The 21,557-nt window shown below is 38.0% G+C and overlaps 1 protein-coding gene across 1 annotated transcript in view; it reads left to right on the top strand.

The window, feature by feature from the left end:
• Positions 1-21,557, top strand: part of LOC107564446 (ral GTPase-activating protein subunit alpha-2-like) — a 148,557-nt gene that overhangs the window by 66,430 nt on the left and 60,570 nt on the right. Inside the window, exons 16-27 of the mRNA XM_016249541.1 lie at positions 70-252; positions 1,641-1,760; positions 3,507-3,700; positions 3,790-3,888; positions 4,391-4,546; positions 11,420-11,478; positions 11,693-11,801; positions 13,094-13,204; positions 13,292-13,360; positions 13,557-13,694; positions 15,494-15,677; positions 19,448-20,237. Coding sequence (XP_016105027.1) covers positions 70-252; positions 1,641-1,760; positions 3,507-3,700; positions 3,790-3,888; positions 4,391-4,546; positions 11,420-11,478; positions 11,693-11,801; positions 13,094-13,204; positions 13,292-13,360; positions 13,557-13,694; positions 15,494-15,677; positions 19,448-20,237 — 2,212 coding nt within the window. The remainder of the gene's footprint in view (positions 1-69; positions 253-1,640; positions 1,761-3,506; positions 3,701-3,789; positions 3,889-4,390; positions 4,547-11,419; positions 11,479-11,692; positions 11,802-13,093; positions 13,205-13,291; positions 13,361-13,556; positions 13,695-15,493; positions 15,678-19,447; positions 20,238-21,557) is intronic.

The following is a 21,557-nucleotide window of genomic DNA, read 5'->3' on the forward strand; positions in this document are numbered from 1 at the left end:
ATTTAGAATCAAGCATTTCAGAGAGCCGTGTAATAAATATTAATGTCAGTATAACCTCTCTTCTGTCAGGTGAGAGTGTGAGCAGTGAGACGTCTAATGGTTATCTGAACGATGCTGAGGCGGGTCTGCTGGCGTGGCACGCGGTCGAGGAGGAGCCGGACTCTCCCTCTACACATGACATGAGCATGAGCGCTACCATGGATACAGTGAGCCAGAGGAGCCTCCTGCTCAGCCACACTGAAGCACTGGCAGGTACCAGAAATCAACACAGCTCATCCCCTCTGAACTCTGATCCTACCCAACATTCATGTGTCCCATCTGTGTCAACCCAAAGCAGCAAGTGCTGTCACATGACTCTGTGTTTGAAAGCTGTGGTGTTCTTGATGTTCTTGTTATTGTTGCCCGTTACTTCGGTCTCAGTATTTAGAATGAAGATGAAAGCAGAACGCCATATGATGTAAGGAATAGTCCGGGCTAAATACAGCAGCATCTGTGGGATTTTGTCATTGATTTCCAGTTTGGAAAAAATGTAACACACTTGCACTGGAAGTCTGTAAGGTGATTGTACAGCACCAGAATAAACATTACAAATAGACAATTCATCACACTTTATTGAAACTTAAACATTATACATATTAGCATGAGATTAACGTGAATGGTTTATAAATGTACATTTTTCTATGGCTAACTACGATGATTACAGAGTGGGTTGGCTGATGGCCGATAAAACACCTTATATACATGTCATATAGGCGCATAAAAGATAAATGAAAAGAAATTGTGCACAGTATTTGTTAGCAGTTTATTATCCATAGACTAGGTTACCACCAGTGCTGTCAGTAGATGAATTTAACCCAGAACATTCCTTTTAAATCAGTGGTTCTCAACCAGGAGCCCGAAGCCCACTAATGTCCAAGGGGAGTCAGGGTGATACAAATAATGTAAAAAAGGAAAAGGGTATCCTGAAAATAAGCTAAAACAGCAACAACAAAATGAAGCTAGTTCTTATTTTAATTCATCCTGTCAGCAACTTTTAATTTCCAATTGCCTTGGAAAACCTGGATATAGTGACATTTTTTATAATGACTATACATTCATTGGATTAAAATTGTGTGTAGAAAAAAAGTATTACGTTTATAAGATACATAACTGTGGGAGACAGTAAAAACAAGTTCATGCAAAGTCCCAAACTAATTAAAATTCTGTAATAATCTTTTTTGTATGCATTTTTACATTTTATTATTTTTTGTTGAATTTATGATTTAAAAAAGAGACCGCAGAGTGTGACGTAATATCATGACCCGTTGCAGTGTCCAAAGAAATATTGCATGATTGAAGTTTAGTGTGACCGCCGCTTTATTTAGTAAATCACAAACGACTGTAAAAGGCATGTAAATTCAGTGGTTAAAAAGAGCCGAAGCCTTGAAGCACATTCGAAATGCCTGTAATCCTGAAGTGTCGGGCCTTTGAATAAGGTGGAGAAGCACTGCTTTAAATCATCCTAGCGTCTGCTACTGATTATTCGATGATTATATCAGGATCAGCTGTCGTGCCTCGTGTGTCTTAAGTGTGTTTGATTTCCCTGTTTGTGTGAAATGTGATTCCACCACCCTTCCATCCATCACTGTGTTGTTGTGTAGGGTCAGATTGTGCCGCCCCTCCTCACTGTCCCCCAGTGTCTCCGGCTCTCCTCGTGCCTCATGGCTGCTGCGAGGGCCCTCAGCTCCTGGAGGATGCCATGAATGTGCCTCACCATCTGGGTATTGCACTCATCCTCTCAACCTCCCTCAGACCAAACTCATCTTGTGTACTTCACTCTGCCTCCATCCATCGAAGGAAACATGTTTCCAAACCTTCACACAGGCAGCTTTCTTCTAAGACAACATCTTAACCAAAATGAAACCTCATAAATAACTCATTTGAAATGCTCTTCATGAACAGGAACATGGCGTTGACACTAGGTTTAGTAGTATGTGGCTTTATTTATTTTTTTATGATTGGCATTGTCTGATTTCTGTTTGGCCGATGTGTCAGAAGTGGGACTTTTATTTTGACTGTGCCTAGGAGCTCCCATTCCCATCTTCATTAGCTTGCTGTCTCTTTGCAACAGTTCTGTCTTATTCATTCTTAGACAGAACTTAGAACAAAGTAAACAGTATACAAAAACGTTTACAATTGTTATACATATGTGTTTTTCCTTTACATTAAATTGTATGATTGTGTGATATAATTTGGGTCTTGAATCGGAGCAGAAAATCCTAAATTCATAAAGTCATGGCATTAAATGGTGCATATACTGCAACATTTAGTAGCAACTAAGCAACTTTAAATCAAGGTACATTTCCTAGATATGCAAACTGAAGATATTAAGTGAGTTTATGCTTAAAACAAGAATGAATATCTGTCAATGGAGTATAAAGGCCCGTTCACACCAAGCACGATAACTATAAAGATAACGATAAAGATATAGTTCTAAAAATCGTTCTCAATATTAAAGAATAGCAGAGTCCACACTACAACTATAACGATAACGATACAGAGGAACGATATCGTTGTGATCACTTTCAAAACGATTTTTTTTTTCAGCTGATGAACGATAAAACACTGACAGCCAATCAGAATCCATCCTGCTGTAACGAGCTCAAGAATTTAAAGCGGCAGACGCATGTGCGCTTAGATTAAACAGACGATATCGTTCGCTGGTGTGGACGCTAATATCGTTATCTTTATAGTTATCTTTATAGTTATCGTTCTTGGTGTGAACGGGGCTTTAGATTTTGAATTTTTTTTCTTTCTTTTTCTTTCATGTTTTAAGCATAATCTCACTTCATTTTTATCATTTTCTCATGAAACAAGTGTTTCTCAAGTACGTGTATCTTGATTTAAGAATCTTTAGACATTTGAACTAAAAACAAAGAACATAAAAACCCAAAAGAAGAGCTTTTTGCAATGTGATCAGAAGGTACAATAAAAGTTATTTCCATATTCTAGTGTTTTACTTAGTGTTTTATGAGATTTTATGGCTCATATAGTATGATAGAGTGAGATTGTGGAGCTCATAGGTCAGCAGGCAAGTACTTCAGACACAAACTGAGCAGAATTATGCAGTTTGTTGCAGATTATGATATTAATATGAGCAAAAAGTAAGATGAAATTCTGCTTGTAATGTAAATCGATGAGATCTTTATAGCAGTATAGCTTACATAAAACAATATAAATGTTAGTCATCAGTATATATCTGTAATAATATGTCTTAGTAAGATGATATTTAAATGCTTAGTTTTATGATCAAAACATATAATGCAATGCAATACAATGATGATTGAGAGATTTGAGACTCACATTTGAACAAGATTTTTTTCAAAAAAAAAAAAGAAGATGTATGGATAATCAAGCACCATTTATTTCTTATCCAAGTGCATCTTGCATAGAAAGACATTCTTCTTAAAAGTTCAGTTTTTACTTCCTGTGATGAACTCACTCTGTGCGTCTGCTCTTCTTTCCAGACAGCAGTGAGTTTCTGGCTGATGACATCAGCATCATCGCCGGCGGCAGTTTGACCGGTTGGCACGCCGACTCGGCCTTCGTTCTCTGGAGGAGGATCTTGGGGATTCTGGGTGATGTGAACAGCATCCGCTGTGCCCGCATCCACGCCAAGGTCTTCAGTTACCTCTACGAGCTCTGGCACAAGCTGGCCAAGGTTGGTTCTCTCCATTCCCTGCAAAGCCAGGATCACTGTTACCTTAGAAACTAAATGATGACGAACTCTTTCATAAACTCCTGTTTCAGATCAGAGATAATCTTGGGATCCGAGTGGATGCAGACACAGCCGTGGCCAGACCCTTGTTCATCCCTCCTCTGCGCATGCTGGCCTCCTGGCTTTTCAAGGTAACAAGATGTAAATCAGAACAGAATGATATAACTGTAACAGATATAGCTTTAATAATCATTCTAAATGTAAAAGAACAGCCACAGAGTGGAGTCCACACCACAACTATAACGATAATGGAATAGAGGAACTTCATATTTGGAATCACTTTCAGAATGATTTTTTCCAGCTGATGATTGATCAATAAAGTATTTAAAGTGGCAGATGACAGAACTGCAATAGAACGTTACCATGCACTGGTGAGGTTGCTAATATAGTAATCTTTATGGTTATCATTCTTGGTGTGAACAGGCCTTTATTGGGAATGCATCTGTATTAAATAAGCACAGCGTGTAGGAGAGAAGCAAACAGATGTAAAGTACTAGGTGGAATGCAGATATAGCCCAGTGATGTCATGAATATGCTAATTTGGGCGTGCTTTACTGTATTTACTCTGGAGCTGTTGTGTTGAATCGGAATAGGCAGATTGAATACTGAATGACTTATGATGTGTGTGTTCAGGCTACCATGCTGCCGTCAGAGTTCAAGGCTGGGAAGCTCCAGGCGTATAAGCTGATCTGTGAGATGATGACCAAACATCAGGACGTGCTGCCCAACAGTGACTTCCTGGTGCACCTCTACCACGTCATGCATAAAGGCTTCACCAGCGAAGACCAGGTACAGCTGATTCTGCATGCATGTTTTATTAAACCTGCTTGTGTTCTGTTCTTGGTTTTACACTTCTGTTTGGCACATTATCGATTATAAGCATATATGTGACGTGACATGTGGCCAAGTATGGTGACCCATACTCTGAATTAGTGCTCTGCATTTACCCATCCAAAGTGCACACACACAGCAGTGAACACAGCCATTTATGCTGCGGCGCCCAGAGAGCAGTTGGGGGTTCGGTGCCTTGCTCAAGGGCACCTCAGTCGTGGTATTGAAGGTGGGAGAGAGCGCTGTACATTCACCCCACCCCCCTACAATCCCTGCCGGTACGAGACTCGAACCCACAACCTTTGGGTTATGAGACTTCCTCCAAAGTCTTATACATACACACCAGGAAGGGACATGGCATAGGAGTTGTGGAAGCTCCAGAGGAATTCATAAATCATACTCGTCAAGAAAAAGTACATCCACCAATAAAGAGGGGTTTTAGACAGATTCAGTAACGAAGCTGTTGTTAGAATTTAATTGAAAATGCATTGCTGTATTGTTTTTCATTCTCTTCTCTTATTTTAAGAGATTAATTTGACGGTGTGCCACAAATTCTTACCTCAGAAAAACATATTCGGTGACCATAAACTCATTAATCAATCTCTGCACTGCTGCAGAGCACCGCTCCTAAAAGCACTGCCAGACCGCAACCGTGTGTGCATAAAAAAATACGCACCACATACGCACTGCAAACCAAGTAATGTGAACCTGGCGTCAGGAGAGCGAGCGAACATTGAATAGTTTAAACACTGGCAAGAAGTAAAAAGAAACAATTCAATGTATAAACTTTAGTGACGATGTGTCACTGCCTCAATAGTGCAAGTGACAATTTATGTGTCAACTGTGCAGCGTGCAGCTCGCTTATAGTGCAGATGCGATGTGATTTGAAGCCATTTGCATTCTGAGAGCGAAAGAGTGCGAGCACGGTGATTCACTCATGCTGTTTATGAATTGTACCTCACCTAAAGCATTATAATTATTTCACCCGCGCCGGACAGAGACTGAGACGGTGCCGCTGCATGTCGAGCCAAACTTCTCACGGCAGCGTCATCAGCTTGAGATCAGTTTTATGAGATCAGCCTTTTTAGAGCGTGCCGATCAATCATCCCAAAGCGATTATCGGCCGATAGTGATTGGTAGCCGATCAATCGGAGCACCCCTAGTCCTGCATTACCGTAGTTTCCGCCCTCAGCGAGTTGTGTTTGGTTGTACACGCTTGAGCAGCTGCAACGCCAACAATGCCTCAAAAACAATTGCGGTGTTCTGTGTTTGGATGTAAGACTGAACCTAAGAGTCTCCCAACATCTGAGCCACTGAGGACGCAGTGGATTACTTTTATTTCTGAAGGTAATGCGCCTCAAAATCATGTCGTTAAAGTGCTTAACTAACGTTTTAACCGTGTTTGTGTGCGTGCCGGTTTGGTAAAGTGCATAGCGAACGTTATCGAAGTATTTGTGTGAATGTGTGTTGCTCATCCGTCGTTGCAAATGAGCTGTGGAAACTCTACAAGTACATAAATGTATCAAATAACCATTCAGAGACGTCTTGGTTCATTCTCATAGGTGTGTCTGACTCCGGTTCATACATGTACAGCTGAACACCGGTTCTCTCGCTCTCAGAGCTACCGGCTATTTATTACTGTAGGTATGCAAAGCAGAGATGTATACGCCACGCCCTCTTCTGAAGACGGGGCGGGAATTTGCAGCTCATTTGCATTTAAAGTGATACACACCAAAACAGCTCTTTGTTAGACACACCCCCAAAAAATACATTTTTCACTTGTTATATATAATAAATCATCAGTGGGGTATTCTGGGGACACCCATGACCAATATTACATCTTGTAAAAAGGGGCATAATAGTTGCCCTTTAAAGTTTAGAGTTCACATCTTACAGGCGACAGTACAGTTTAACAGCCAGCCAACTGCAAAAACAATGTGAATTGGGTTGGATATGGGCTGCAATTCAAACACATCATTCTTTTCTGGTGCACTGAACATTTAATAACAGTTCAAATCATATGTACAACTATATGCTCTACCTCACAGTAGTGCAAGTACAATGCACAGTTCTCTGCAACCGTTGGCAAATTGTAAGCTCGCAAAGAGAGTTTATTGGATATCTTATAGATGCTCAAACACTGCAATAGATTGTGAGCATGGACAACAGCATATTTGAATCTACATCTAGTGATTCTGTAATTTGGCAAACAAAAAAGTTCATGTTTGCAATGTCAAGCTTAAAAACATGCAGTAAAAATGTTAGTTCTTTTTTATTTGTTTATCTGTATTTTAATTTACACTTTATTTTATGGATAATTAAGAAAATGGCATACAGTGTTTTTTTTTTTAAGGTTCAGTATGTTTTGGTGTCAATCATTTTCAACTTGTTTTCAGTTAAAAGTATGTCCTAGCAAATGCTGCAGTAAAACTTGAGTTGTGATATGTGTGTGGCGGGTTTATTGTTAGGTAAATTTGCTGATTTTTTTTTTTTTTTAATCAGACAATAATCGTACAGTTAAAAATTCACATTGTGACATTCCTAAGGGTGGGACTTGACTTTGACCATCGGACTGTAGAAAGTGCAGACTAAATGGGTGCCTGGCAGATTCTTGGATAGAAAGAACTAAAGTTATTGTTCTGCCTTCATTAGAGAAGAGATGTTGTTGTGAGGAAGCTGGGACATTAATGTATTTGACTGAAGATTAATGGGCACATATTTACTGTTAAAACAATAATGATGTGCATGTAATTAACACTGCATCATAAAATATGAATAAATAAATGAGCATTGTCAATTTTATGGTGATAAAGTTGCTGGTTCACAAATAGAATTACCAGCATATAATAACTCTTTGAGTCATTCATACATCAATATTTATTGCTGTATAATAAGTTTTATTGTTTAAAATAAATTATTAGTAGTGGTCGACCGATGTGGGTTTTTTGACAGCCAATGCCGATATCTTGGAAAGTAGGGTGGCCGATGGCCGATATAAAGCCGATATAATTTTATTTATTTTAATTTATATTTAAGAAATTTGAAATCATTTGAAAATGGATTAAAAATAATTGTGTAAAATAAACATACTTATACTTTACAAGACAAAGCATTTTTCACAAATAAATACATATTTAATAAAAATCAAATTAAAAAGGAAGTAAACACGGTAACCAACAGGGCACTCCGTATTCTGGGAAGTTTGTGTGAATATATATATATATATTTTTTATTTTCAAATAAAGCCAAGGTAACACTCATTTTACATACAGCACGCAATGAAAATGACATGAATATGACAGTGGGCAACTGCATAAAGTGCAGCATAATTTGAAATCACGAGTTTGTCGCGCGTCTCCAGTGAAGCTGAACTCTCCTCCTGTCAGTATTCAATTTGCACGGATCGACCGTCACACAGAGATCATGCAGGATACAAATGCACACTTCACAAGATCTCAACTAGATTCGACTAAGCCTGCAAGGTTTGAGAAATTAAATGTTCATTAGTCATTCAAAGATTTGTTTAAATTATATAAATGCGTGTTTGCTGAATGCTGACGGCAAACAAGAAAGTATTATAATGTTTGCCTTTCTATTACTAATGCACACTTCACAAGATCTCAACTAGATTCGACTAAGCCTGCAAGGTTTGAGAAATTAAATGTTCATTAGTCATTCAAAGATTTGTTTAAATTATATAAATGTGTGTTTGCTGAATGCTGACGGCAAATGAGAAAGTATTATAATGTTTGCGAACAAGAGGGAGAATGTGAGCGGTGTGCGCTAAGGCGCGGCTCGAACACATCGGCCAAACAGAAAAACTTATCGGCCGATGACGATATTTGAAAAATGCCAAATATCAGCCGATATATCGGTCGACCACTAATTATTAGTACAAGCATTTATTTTACTGTAATATAAAGGATGTGAAATGTTGTTCTATGAAATGTTTCTGTGCAGGAACCCTGATCAAACTGAAGCTGTAGATAATGATTAAACCCTTCTTTGTGCACCGCTATAGGAACAGAAAAGTCAACAAAATAAGAGCGCTGCCAACAGGTGTTGGATTGCTGGCTGGATTTAGTAAATACACACTGACCATCAGCACATTGATTTTTACCTCCATCGTTTGGAGTCATGTAAAGGTCACAAATTGAGGTATTTGTCTAAGAGCTGCAACACATCTAGAGTCTTCAGATGGAAAGGACGAATCGTGGCACATTCACCCATGTGGCTGTACATATAAATGTCCTTGCACTGCTCTGACAATTTAAACCGTTTGGCCATGTTAAATTGTCACAGACACACATGCTGTAGATTCAGATTGTGCTTGCCGTATTTACCGCTGCATAATAGTCCCGCTTTGCAGAATTGCCGCTTCCTCCAAAATGCTCATTTTGGGAAATCACGCAGCAGGTTGGTGGTGCTTAATTACTACTGGTTGCTAAGCATTGCAAAGGTCAGTTATTGCAGAATGAGGGTAAAATGTCCCTGCAGATGCACCGCTTCCACCAATTTCACATCTCCCTCTCAGCGGGACTTTTTTATGCTGCTAGGTTTTCTAGATTGTTTTTCTTTTTTTCTTCGTCTGACAGTGTTTACAAAGGATTCAATTAAGGTAGATTGAATGTGAATGTGGCCGTTACGGAGCAGCCGTGTTTGTTTATGCATTTGTTTGTTTGTGCACATGGCACAGTGGTTTGTTGATGTGAGAGAGATGAAATGGTTGGTGGTTTATAAAGCGGGTAAAGCATACACTGAGTTATGTAATGATTCACACCGTCAGATAACTTATGAAGTCTAGAGATTGTGCCTCAAATTGTTGTATGCGGTTAACCCGAGTTTCAATCTGTCAGTACAAAATGGTTTTACTGTACATTTTTCAAATACAAATTTATTGAGAGTAATTTTGCTTTGGCACACTTTCACTGCATTACATTTCATTAAAAATCTTGTTCTTCATTATTTTGAAGTGAAGACATCCACTCTGAAACGCAATAGCTATCTTCCAATTGTGATTATTAATCTGTACCGAATCACAGTCAGTGATTCATTCATGAATTGATCCGAACAACTCATTATCTAGTCAAAGTGAGTCAGTTACCAAGGCACTGAATTGTTCATGTCTGTCTGACTTGTGCTTGTGTTGAGCTTGAGTGTGCATGTGACTGATGGTGTGAAAAATAAGTTATTAATTCTGGATTTTAGTATTGATGATTACATGACTTACATATAGGGCTGCACGATGCGCATCTTGTCAGAAAGCCGGTTCTGTAATCAGCGGTAAATCTCCCATCACCTGTGGGTTTTCACATGGAGCAGCATTAACTACACAGAGCCGTTGTTCACTGACGAGCTGCGCAAAAAATCGCGCGAATATGAACGTGGTTTTGCGCAGCTTGTCGGTGAACAACGGCTCTGTAGTTAATGCTGCTCAATGTGAAAGCACGCAGGTGATGGAGATTTACCGCTGATTAAAGAACCGGCTAAATATCGCATGCGATTTATCGTGCAGCCCTACTTACATATTACATACTTGAGTTATTTGTGAACTACGCAGGTTGTGTAAACCCATAGCATGAAATGCTTGATAGTGGACATGTCCACATTTGTATGTAAAAACAATAAATAACATAAAAATAGCAAAAATTGATGCACATGCTTCTTTCCTGCTGTTGTAGCAGATTCAAGTGATATAAAAAAAAGAGTATGATTGCATAAATTTTTTAAAAATGTTAACACACATTGCCCCATGTGACTTTTTTTTTTTTCAATTTTAAATTAGTGCTGTCATATTCATATATATATGTGTGTGTGTGTGTGTGTGTGTGTGTGTGTGTGTATGGATGTATATGATTTATATTATACATAAACAGAAATGTGAATTACATATATTTCTTAAATATATACATGTGTGTAATGTATTTACATATAAATATACAGTGCACACACGTACTGTATATTATGTAAACACAAACTTTTACTTTGGATGCGATTAATCACGATTAATTGATTTGACAGCACCATTTTAAATACCATATGGTATATTTTGTTATTTTCACTTGTTTGCACACTTTGCAGTAAGATAAATCGCTATTATAGTATATTAAAGTTTAATGTGTTTATAGTGTATGTTTTGGTGATAAAATAGGATGATACTTATGTGCAGATCAGTACATAATCAGTGTCTTCATCCATCAGTCTTCCTTATTGTAGTATGACGTACAGTGGGGGAAAAAAGTATTTAGTCAGCCACCAATTGTGCAAGTTCTCCCACTTAAAAAGATGAGAGAGGCCTGTAATTTTCATCATAGGTATACCTCAACTATGAGAGACAAAATGAGAAAAAAAATCCAGAAAATCACATTGTAGGATGCAAATTCTCTCATCATAAACAACAAACTGCTGATGTACGCATGATGTAAGAGATTAATTCATAAAACCTTGTATAGACTGCTTTACTGATTATAAGGAGTTTTTTGAGAGTGCTAAAATTCACGCTAGACTTATGTCAGTCATAATGTTTTTTGCTCGCATTCTCTGTATAATTTATTCTCTGTTTGAATAACTATAGAAGGTACAGGTTATAAAAAAATTTATTCATTACCTCATCCGTGAACATCCTCCTTCATAGCGTCATCAAACTTCGCCTTTGTTATTGGTTTGAAAATGTGACCTCTAGTGGTGAAAACTTACGTATTGTACCTTTAAAGCCATTATCGGCCGATTTCGATATCGGTCCGATAATATCGTGCATCTGTAGTTTATTAGCCTTAATATGTTGCCAGATGTATTAGTATTAACTATCTTTGTCATGCTTTCTATCTGTAGGACTACCTTGTGAACATCCTTTTGAAGACGGCACGCAATGAGACATGTGAAGGAGCCAGGTACTGTACAGCCCGATCATTCCTTACCCACCGCTCTCCCGACTGACAGATCCAGGCCACTGAGCCTTTTGTGTAGTCATCTTGCGTTCATTTCGATATTTTATTTTGTTCATATTCAAATGTCATGCATGATTACAACCACACTGATATATTTTACATTGTGAATGATATGAATGGCTGCTAACGATCAGCCTGTGTTTTCACCTTGTTTTAGGTGTGTAGCGATCTGCAGTCTGGGGCTGTGGGTGTGTGAGGAGCTGAGACAGACAGAAACTCACCATCAGGTCAAAGATGCCATTAACGTCCTGGGCGTCACGTTGAAGGTGATTATATTTGATCTGTTCTTCACTTTGAAGTGGTATTAGTCTCTTCTACTAGTCTGTATTAGTTGTATTGATTTGAGTTAATAATTCATCCGTTTTGAACTGTATCTCACATCTCACAGCAGAGGAACAGGGTTTCATCTCTAAAAGCATGTGCTGAACTGTTGGGAGGTTATGTGTGGCTGCCTCTCTTCTATTACTCTGAGAAAACACTCACTCTCTCACCTCAGATTCCACATGAGCCCAGAGCAAGAGAGAATTGTGGGTAGAGCAGTAGACACAATCCATTAACCTGGGATCTACCCAGCAATGTGTTTCTCTAAAATAAGTTGGTGATAAATAGAAATAACAAACATAGAAATAGAAATGACACAAATAATCATGTGTGTTGTAATTAATGATGTGCATATATTATTTTTCAGTGTCATTTTTACAACATCATGTCAAAAAATACCATGTTTTATCACTAATACTATTATCGCTAATACCAAAGGATATTGACAAAAATTGGGGACAACTGTAAAACCTTATAAAAGATGTTTATTATTAAAATGACTTTTCATATATATATATATATATAAACTATGAACTATAACTATAATTCAAATAATAAATCTATATAACTATAATTAAAATATAATCAAATTAAATGGTACATTTGAGTTAAGAACATTGCAATTGTTTTCTCTGATCGTTTTCAAAGTGGAATGATCAACAAGGCTGTGCTTATTTGATCAAAAATACAGTATAATTGTGGAATATTATTGTAATTTACAGTAACTATTTTCTGTTGTAATATATTTTAAACTGTAATTTATTCCTGTGATGTAAAGCTGAATTTTCAGCATCATTACTCCAGTCTTCAGTGTCACGTGATCCTTCAGAAATCATTCTAATATGCTGATTTGCTGCTCAAGAAACATTTCTTATTATTATCCATGTTGAAAACAGATGTGTTGCTTAATAGTTTTGGATTCTTTGATTAATAGAAAGTTCAAAAGAACAGCATTTATTTGAAATAGAAATCTTTTGTTACATTATAATTGTCTTTACTGACATTTTTGTTCAAATAAAGGTATTAAAAAAAACTTTTGAACGACAGTGTATATTTTTAAAAGCACAAGAGGTATAACCATATCTGCTTAGCATTATGTCAAATTCTGCATATACATAAGTTAAATTAAATGTCTTTCTTCCTGATCATGTTCATTTAGTGAAAGCCTTTTTTTGTTCATCTTTTTCATTTAGTCTGGACTGTAACATGAGAGTGAATGTAATTTTGTCTTTTTCAGTTTGGAAATAAGGTGGTGGCCAATGTGGCCTGTGACATCTTTCAGCTGCTGATTTCTCACTGGCAGCACTTACAGAGACTGGATCCGTCCCTTCCCAAAAGAATTATAGAGGTACGACCAATCTCCATCAGTATGATACATCTGTTGCAGTATTGTGTAAGGGACGCCTGCTTAATCGCCACTTTTCGTCTGTTGTAGATTTTTGTAGCAACCATAGCATTTCTTCTGCCCAGTGCTGAACACTCAACAGTTGAGGCAGATAAAAAGGTAAGCAAGCAAAACATCTCTGTTTGTGTAAGCAGTGCTGGACATGGGAATTCAGAATGAGCAGCACACGGCACTTCATTCAGTCTCTCTACTCGTTGTTCCATCCTTCCTAACAGCTTGTCTACGGCAGGTTTATTGATTGTTTTGTAGTCATGTCAAGAGTGTGCTGAATGAATGCTTTCTCCGTGCGCTCTAGTTAATGGTGTCTCTACTGCTGTGCCTGCTGGACTGGTGCATGGCCGTACCTCTCTCCATCCTGCTGGAGCCCATCACTATGCCTGTGCTGGACGACCCAGCCTCGCAGAAAGCCCCTCTACTCGACTACATTTACAGGGTGGGTACAGGGAGTTAGTTACTTGAAATTAACGCAGAAATATTCCAGTGTATGTGTGTGCGTTCTAATATAAATGCACTCATCCCCCCAGAGCTCATATTTAGTCATCAGACACTAATGAGAGGGCATTGAGGGGCACAGAATAAATGAGATATTAGTCCCGGGCTGTTGTGCAGATGCAGACAGACACAGACCTTTGTGCAGATGTCATGCTCCCAGAAAAAAATGGCCAAATTATTTAAATGTCCCATTGTTGGATTGATAAGCTCACCAATGAATGCTGAACTCAAGAATTCAGTTCATCATCATATGAGAGAAAATGCACCTGCTGCAAAGGGGAAGAGGAAAGAATAAATGTCCTTTGTTTTCCTCTGCACTCGTTTGACTGTTAATCATTTTCCGCTAGTTATTATATGCTCAGTGGGATTACTTTAATCTCCCATTTGTCAGAGCTGAATAGCGTCTAGCACAAGCACATGTACATAACCCTCACTAGGACAGCAAACCAGTACTCACGCGTTCGAGTGCCGTGTCTCAGTTAAGTGCAAGAAATAATGATTAGCATCTCAAGCCTATAGTACTACTCAAATAATAATTGGTAATGACTGTTCTTTAATGTTATGGAGTCTTGGTTCATTTATGCAGCACCGTTTGAGAAGTGCCACTTACTACATTTATAGACTAATGAAAATCACTCTGAATCTTTAGAACCGACAAATCCAGTTTAACAGTTAGAGTCATGAATTTTCCAGAATTTGTTTTGTTTTTCTCTCATCTTGTCACTATATGTCTGTTTTATACTGTGCCAGTTTGTTTCCTTACAGGAAAAGCAGTCAGTTTATGGCTTAAGAAATTTCTGCCTTTACAAGTAAATATGGCCTGACTGAAGTCCATTGTAAGATGGGCTGTTACTGATTTACATTTAGAGATGATCCATCACACCTTTGAATGACCCGTACCTCTGATTTATCAGCAGTTTCCATTTGAGCCAGATGACACTAGTGGCTCTATGGTGTTGATTATGTGGCAAAATTAAAGTTCTGTGGTTTTAGTTTTAGGTATTTTGACAACATGAATGTATATCTGATCGTGATTATGTAGCATGCAGGGTGGTTGTTTGCTGCGTGAGTGTGTGGTGTTTGAGAATGAGCCAAGGGATAAAGCCTTAATTAAATCAAACAGAGCAAACCTGTTCAGGCACTGTGATAAACTGTGCTGGACTGTGTCTTATCTTCTCCAGCCAATAGAGCCATGGCCATCTGTTTTTGCACATCGATACACTCCCATATCACTGGAGAAATAGATTATTAGCCCATAAAGCCCCTCTCGCTGGGTTTCCTGGCTTAGCATTGTAAATATCGTCCCATCTCCATATGGCGGCCCTGTAGCGGTCAACCACACCGTCTGGGTGTAACAACAATGTTTCAATCTATTACAGATTCCTTTTTAATGCATCTCAGTGGAGTGCCAAGAAGAGCATCTTTATGGCTGAAGTAATCTCTGAGTTGTTGATCCTAACAGAGCTCGCTATTTGACGCATTCTCATTAGACTTTCAAAATGCATTAACATCTAAACAATGCCATTAGTATCGTATGCATTACATTTTGTATTTGTAATTCAATCTAGAACAACAAATAATGCAGCAATAAATCATTTCACTTTTTTCTGAAGGTGTTCCCCAGGGTTCTGTATTAGGCCCACAAATCTTTTCTTTTCATTTAATTTTATTTATTTTTCTTTAGCCATTCTTTTTGTAGTGTATCACCGGTGTACTTAATTCACTGTTCTGCTGTCTTAGGTGCTGCACACTTGTGTATCAGGGTCTAATCTGCACACTCAACAGAGTCACTACCTCCTCAGCCTTGCTGATCTGTCGACAGACTATGAACCCTTCCTTACTTTAGGCAATGTCAAGAGCTTTGAACCATCGCCCATACACAATGTCATGGGAGACTTCGGAAATCTCCTCACTGTGGCTGAAGGTAACTTTCTGTTCATTACTCCACTTTCTGTTGTGCTTTCAGGAGGAACATATTGAGTGCAGTTAATCTTATTGCAGTTGTGTTATGTTGTTTGTTTACAGCACGTTATCTACAGCGTGCCTAGGGAAATGTCATGACTAATCTGTCATGAACTGTCCCGAGTCATATTTCACCCCAAAATCAGAAGAAAGCGGAAAGGGCCTGTTTTTAAGACCATTAACAATGTTTGCATCATTTTGCACTTTTAAACCACCTCACGTCAGTTTTGGGAAATACTTTTTTTTTTTAAATGATATTATTTTTATTATTAAAATTATTTTTTAATTTATTTATTTAGCCTTTTTTAAGGCGATTTGTAAAATACAGTTTTTGTTTACATCATGGTAGTATTCGTTATATATAGTGAGATTAACCATATTTCATCACCTTAAATATTCATTTTTGTTTAGTTGTGTCATTAAACCTTATTAAATGTAAGAATGTTTGCTTCACATCAACACAAATTACTCTTTAATGTCTGTAATGTAAAGGCAATTTTGACTAAATTTACTTTGTTAACTTTTTCAGCATTAATTGTGAAACCTCTGCATCTCCCTTGAAAAGCAAAGAAAGTACAAAACATTTTTAATTTGTCCTTTGAGTTCTTATCCTGAGCTCTTGTGAATCATATTAGAGCAAATGTAGCACAATGTGGAATGAAATAGAATTTTAAAGAGGTGTGCATTAGTTCCCTCATCCACTCAAAGCAAGCCCATTTATGCCAATTATTAAAGAAATCATTTTTTCCTCCGACCTTGCTTCATCCATTAGGCAATATTTCTTGTGTGTTTTCTACCTTGGCATGTCATCAAATGTCATCTGTTTTTAGTTGGGGTGGGGTTGGGCTGTGGGGTGGGTTGTTCTTTCCTCTTTTAACAGGGATGCTTTTTATGACAGTACATTTATATCTGTTGAGTAGAGGAAGAAAAAGAATGCTGGCTTTTGCAGCGCAAACATCTCCATCCATTGACATGCCTTTTATATCTCTGCGTACGAAAAAAAAAAAAAACTCAGCCAAAGAGCAACTCCTAAGCAATATTCCAGTACCTAGCTCATATTGATTAGTTCACTTCAAAGCTCTGTGCATCCCTAATGCAACTTGCTCGTCTTTGCAAAGAGCTTTTTCCACTTTGATGGAGATGATGGTATTGATAGCACTGTCACAATGTGAGCACTTCGGGGTTTTTTCCCCCCTTCTCTCTCTCTCATCTTAATCTTAATATCCACTAATGACAACGCTAGATTTCTCACTTTTTGAGAGGTGTTCAGCATTCAGAGGACTTTAATTCATAGTGCTTGCAGAGCCCTATTCACTCATCACGAAAGGTGTGATGCTCATTAGTGCATCCCTTTGAGTCTGTTTTAGGAGAATGAATAGATATTTTAAAGGTGTCTGGGTGGACACCCGTGTACATGGTGCAGATGTGGAAAAATGGCCTCCATTGGTCATGATAGCTAAAAGACAGTATACCGACCAGCTTTTGAGAATAAGTATGGGAAAATACTGAACACACTCAGCCAGTCAGGACTTGTATTACCCTCAAAAAGTCAGTCATACAGCAGTCATTATACAAAAAAGATTTACCTGATTGTGTTTTCCAATCAGAATCAAGTATTCCAGAGAGATGTGTAATCATTTGTGATAATGGCCAGCTGACTGTAAATTATCCCACTTACATGGCGACTTACCAAGAAATGAAATATTAATTTCAGTTGAAATAGCTTGATTATGTGAGAAGAGAGTTCAGAGTGATCTGAGAAAAATAAAAACTAGCACAACTATGTAGGGAAAGGATTGCCACTGACAACTAGTGGTTGACTAATATGAATGTTTCAGTGTCTGTTGCCTATACTAATATGCACATATCAGAGTGCCCAATATAAGACTTGATACACAAAAAGTTCAACTGAAAACATTTTTATACATATTTACTAAAAAATGAAATAGAGATTGCAATACATTGATTAATTGAGCAATTGGACATGACATTAAAACAGCCAGATTATAACAACCCTGCAAATAATGGCCACCTAATTGGTCTGGATGACATATTGGTCTGTCACTAGTGAAAACTGTCAGCTGACCTGAAGAGTAACACAACTGACATAACCGAATCACATATCCCACAGAGTCGTGTAATATAACAGGGTGATGGGCAGATTTCTACATAACAGTGTTGAGGCAGTACAAACTTCATTATTTTACATTTAAACGGATAGTTCACCCAAAAATGAAAATGATCTCGTCACTTTACATGATGCCCAAAGACTTTGGTTCACCTTGGAAGCACAAATGAATATACTGTCCCTCCAAATGTTGATGCTTCAAAAAGTTCATAAAGAGATTGTAAAAATATTCCATATTAATTGAGCAGTCCAAGTATTCTGAAGAGACACAATCACTTTATATGATGAACAGGCACATACATAGAGCACATCATATATCAACAGAAGCTCAGACGTGCTTAATTGACACACAAGAACCAATGAGGTTTGTTCTTGCTCATCAAGCAAGTATGATTGAGCTTCCAATTACCGTATTTCATGTGCTCTATATGTGTATGCACCGAGCAATGTTTATTTACATTTACATTTAGTCATTTAGCAGACGCTTTTATCCAAAGCGACTTACAATTGGGGAATACATAAAGCGATTCTTCTTAAAGAGGCAAACAGACACAGGAAGTGCTTGAAATACCAAGTTTTAGGCGTTGTTCAAATAAGTATAAGCTAGAAAGGAAAGGAATAAATAAAGAGAAATACATTTTTTAAGATGAAGTCAAGTAGTGTTTAAAGAGATGAGTTTTCAGCTGTCGCTTGAAAATTGTCAGGGATTCAGCATTCCGGATAGGGGTGGGAAGATCGTTCCACCAGCCAGGAACGGTGAACGAGAATGTTCTGGAAAGTGATTTTGAGCCTCTCTGTGATGGTACCACGAGGCGTCGCTCACTAGCGGATCTCAGACTTCTGGAGGGGATGTAGATTCGTAGTAGTGAGTGGAAGTAGGCGGGTGCTGAGCCTGTGGCTGTTCTATATGCAAGCATCAATGTCTTGAACTTGATGCGAGCAGTTTATATGTGAATAAAAGCCTAAATGACATCTGTTTTTCATATAAAATGATCATGTCTTTTCAGAAGGCTTAGTTTAAACCACTCGATTCAAATCAATTATGTTTACAGTAGAATAAATATATTACTTTTTGAACCATCAAAGTTTTATGGACTCAAAGGAGGGCCGCCATAAATATCTCAATCTTCACATAAAAAAATTCTTCATTTGTGTTTCGAAGTTGAACCAAAGTCTGATTTGTAACGACTTTAGAGTAATTATACATATACACACTGTAAATACATCTTATTTTTTCATTTTAATATAATTTAAGGAATTGGGTTCTTGATAGTCTGGTGCTTTTAACATGCATAACAAAACTATATAAATATTATACGTTTACTGTGTAATATGTGCTATTTATTTGCATTTTTTTTATTTGAGCTGCATGGGCTCTTTTCTGTATTTTACTGTTATATTCTCACTTTCCTTTTCCTTTTCTGCGGCACCTTTCTCGGGCACATGCACATTAATTATTCATGTGCATTGTCCCTTTTTAAATAAACAAATAGATCAAATAAATTGATGACAGGATTTTCATTTTTGGATGAACTAATCCTTTGTGTATACCTGTAAGCCAGATGTTTTCTAATTTACTAAACTTGTGTTGTTTCATATCCCAGAAAAGAAAAGGAGAAGCCTGGAGCTGATTCCTCTGACCGCTCGGATGCTAATGACACACCTGGTCAATCATTTGGGCCACCATCCTCTCAGTGGCGGCCCTGCCCTCTTAAACAGCCTGATCAGCGAGAACCACGACAACCCCTACGTAGAGTCTTCTGAGCTCTCCTCTGAAGTCTTCAAAAGCCCCAATCTACAGCTCTTTGTCTTCAATGACAGCACACTAGTCTCATACCTACAGATCCCTTTTGACAGTTCCAGCACGGCCCAAGTAAGTGCCAACCCGAGGGATCATTCCTCTGAGGTCCGCGTCATCGTCAGGGACATCTCGGGAAAGTACTCGTGGGACGGCGGTGTTCTGTTCCGCACTTTGGACGGAACTGGCTTGAGTTTGGGTGGCAACAGAGATCAGTTGTCACACGACGCCACTCACTCTGTCCGCTTCAGTAAATGCTCCTCTGAGCTGGAAGTGGAAGATGGCGTGGATGTGTTGGACCAGCTACTGGAAGACCTTGGCCACAGCAGCCCCGAGTGCCTGCCGCAGCCCCAGCTGAGGCTCACCCAGCCGCCCTCTCCACCCATCGGCATGAACCCTGAGATGGAAGGGCTCATCATGGATGCCATCCACAGACAGGCCAAGCAGGAGGACGAGGAGCTGGCCAGACGACAGACTGAAGACCCCAGCATCAGAGCAGAGAGACAGAGAGAGCCCACGCAGCACGAGCCCAAATCTCCTTTTTTCCTCTGCAGACTTCTCCTCAATGACCTCGGCATGAACTCATGGGATCGCAGGTACAGTATTTCATGGGAGTTGCTGGAAAACACCAAATGTATAGCACATCCCAAAATGAAAATGCAGTCACCCGCTTCCAAAGCTGCTCTTTTCCACATCAGTACTCATTGGTTCTTACGATTCTCGAGACCATTCTTGATGCAAAATTTGAATGTGTGTGAATGAGATTTGAGAACTATGGTGGAAAAGACGACTTTGTGTGAATACCTGAAATTTCGGTTTGCTGCCAGTGTTTTATAAAAAGGTACAATAAATAAATATGTAACTCATAGAATTAGATTTTTAACAAGTTTACAATCAGTCACATAGCTACAAATATACATATTTCAAATCTGCATTTATTTGATCAAAACAGTAAAAGTACAGTATAAATAGTACAGTACAGTAAAAATGGCAATATTATGAAATATTATTTCAGTATTAAAGAACTGTTTTCTATGGTGACGCATTGGTGCGACATGCATATTATTTATTTTCCAGTCAGTTATGTCATAATAACGAGATATTATAACATATTTTCTCGTAATAATATGTTATGTCATTAAAATGAAATTTTCTTGTAATAACGAGATGTTATGTCATCAAAATGACATTTTTCTCATCAAAATGACATTTTCCCATAATAACGAGATATGTCGTTAAAACTACATAATTATCTTATTAAAACAACACATTTTCTCATAATAATGAGGTTATGTCGTTAAAACAACATCTTTTTCTCGTTAAAACTGCATAGTTGCTCGTAATAACCAGATGTTATGTTGTTTAAATTACGTAATTATCATGTTAAAAATGACATTTTTTTCTCGTAATAATGACACGTCAAAATGTTTTTCCCGTTTTAGAAGATATTAGCCTATACATTGTGACATTATGTGAGCGAGGCGATTGTCCACGCTGCTGGTGTCGCCACAGTCTTGAGATAAATGAAGATCTGCAGGAGGAATAATAGAAATACACTGTTTTAATGTTACTGTTTTTATTGTAGCGATATGCTTATTAGGATTAATCTCCAATCTGTCAACAATTTAATGCTATCCAATAATTGCACTCAGACCTGCCTACCTCTTCTGGTCATTTGATTTTCTTTTTAAAAAGTAATAAAGAGAAATGAGAAACTTTTTTTGTTTTGTTTAAAAAATTAAGATACATTTTTGTTAATGGTGAATTTTGTTCAATATTTGTTTCGCTTGTGTGGACGGCCTTGATAGGCTGCTTTCGTCTGATTTTAAGAATGAATAATTTACTCGTCAGAAATGATATCTTCAGCTGAATCAAGCCGCGCGTCGCATCACCTTTTTCTTTTGGGGTAAATTCCA

The sequence above is a fragment of the Sinocyclocheilus grahami genome, unplaced genomic scaffold (genome assembly GCF_001515645.1).
Source record: "Sinocyclocheilus grahami isolate Dianchi unplaced genomic scaffold, SAMN03320097.WGS_v1.1 scaffold935.1, whole genome shotgun sequence".
NCBI classification, from domain to species: domain Eukaryota; kingdom Metazoa; phylum Chordata; class Actinopteri; order Cypriniformes; family Cyprinidae; genus Sinocyclocheilus; species Sinocyclocheilus grahami.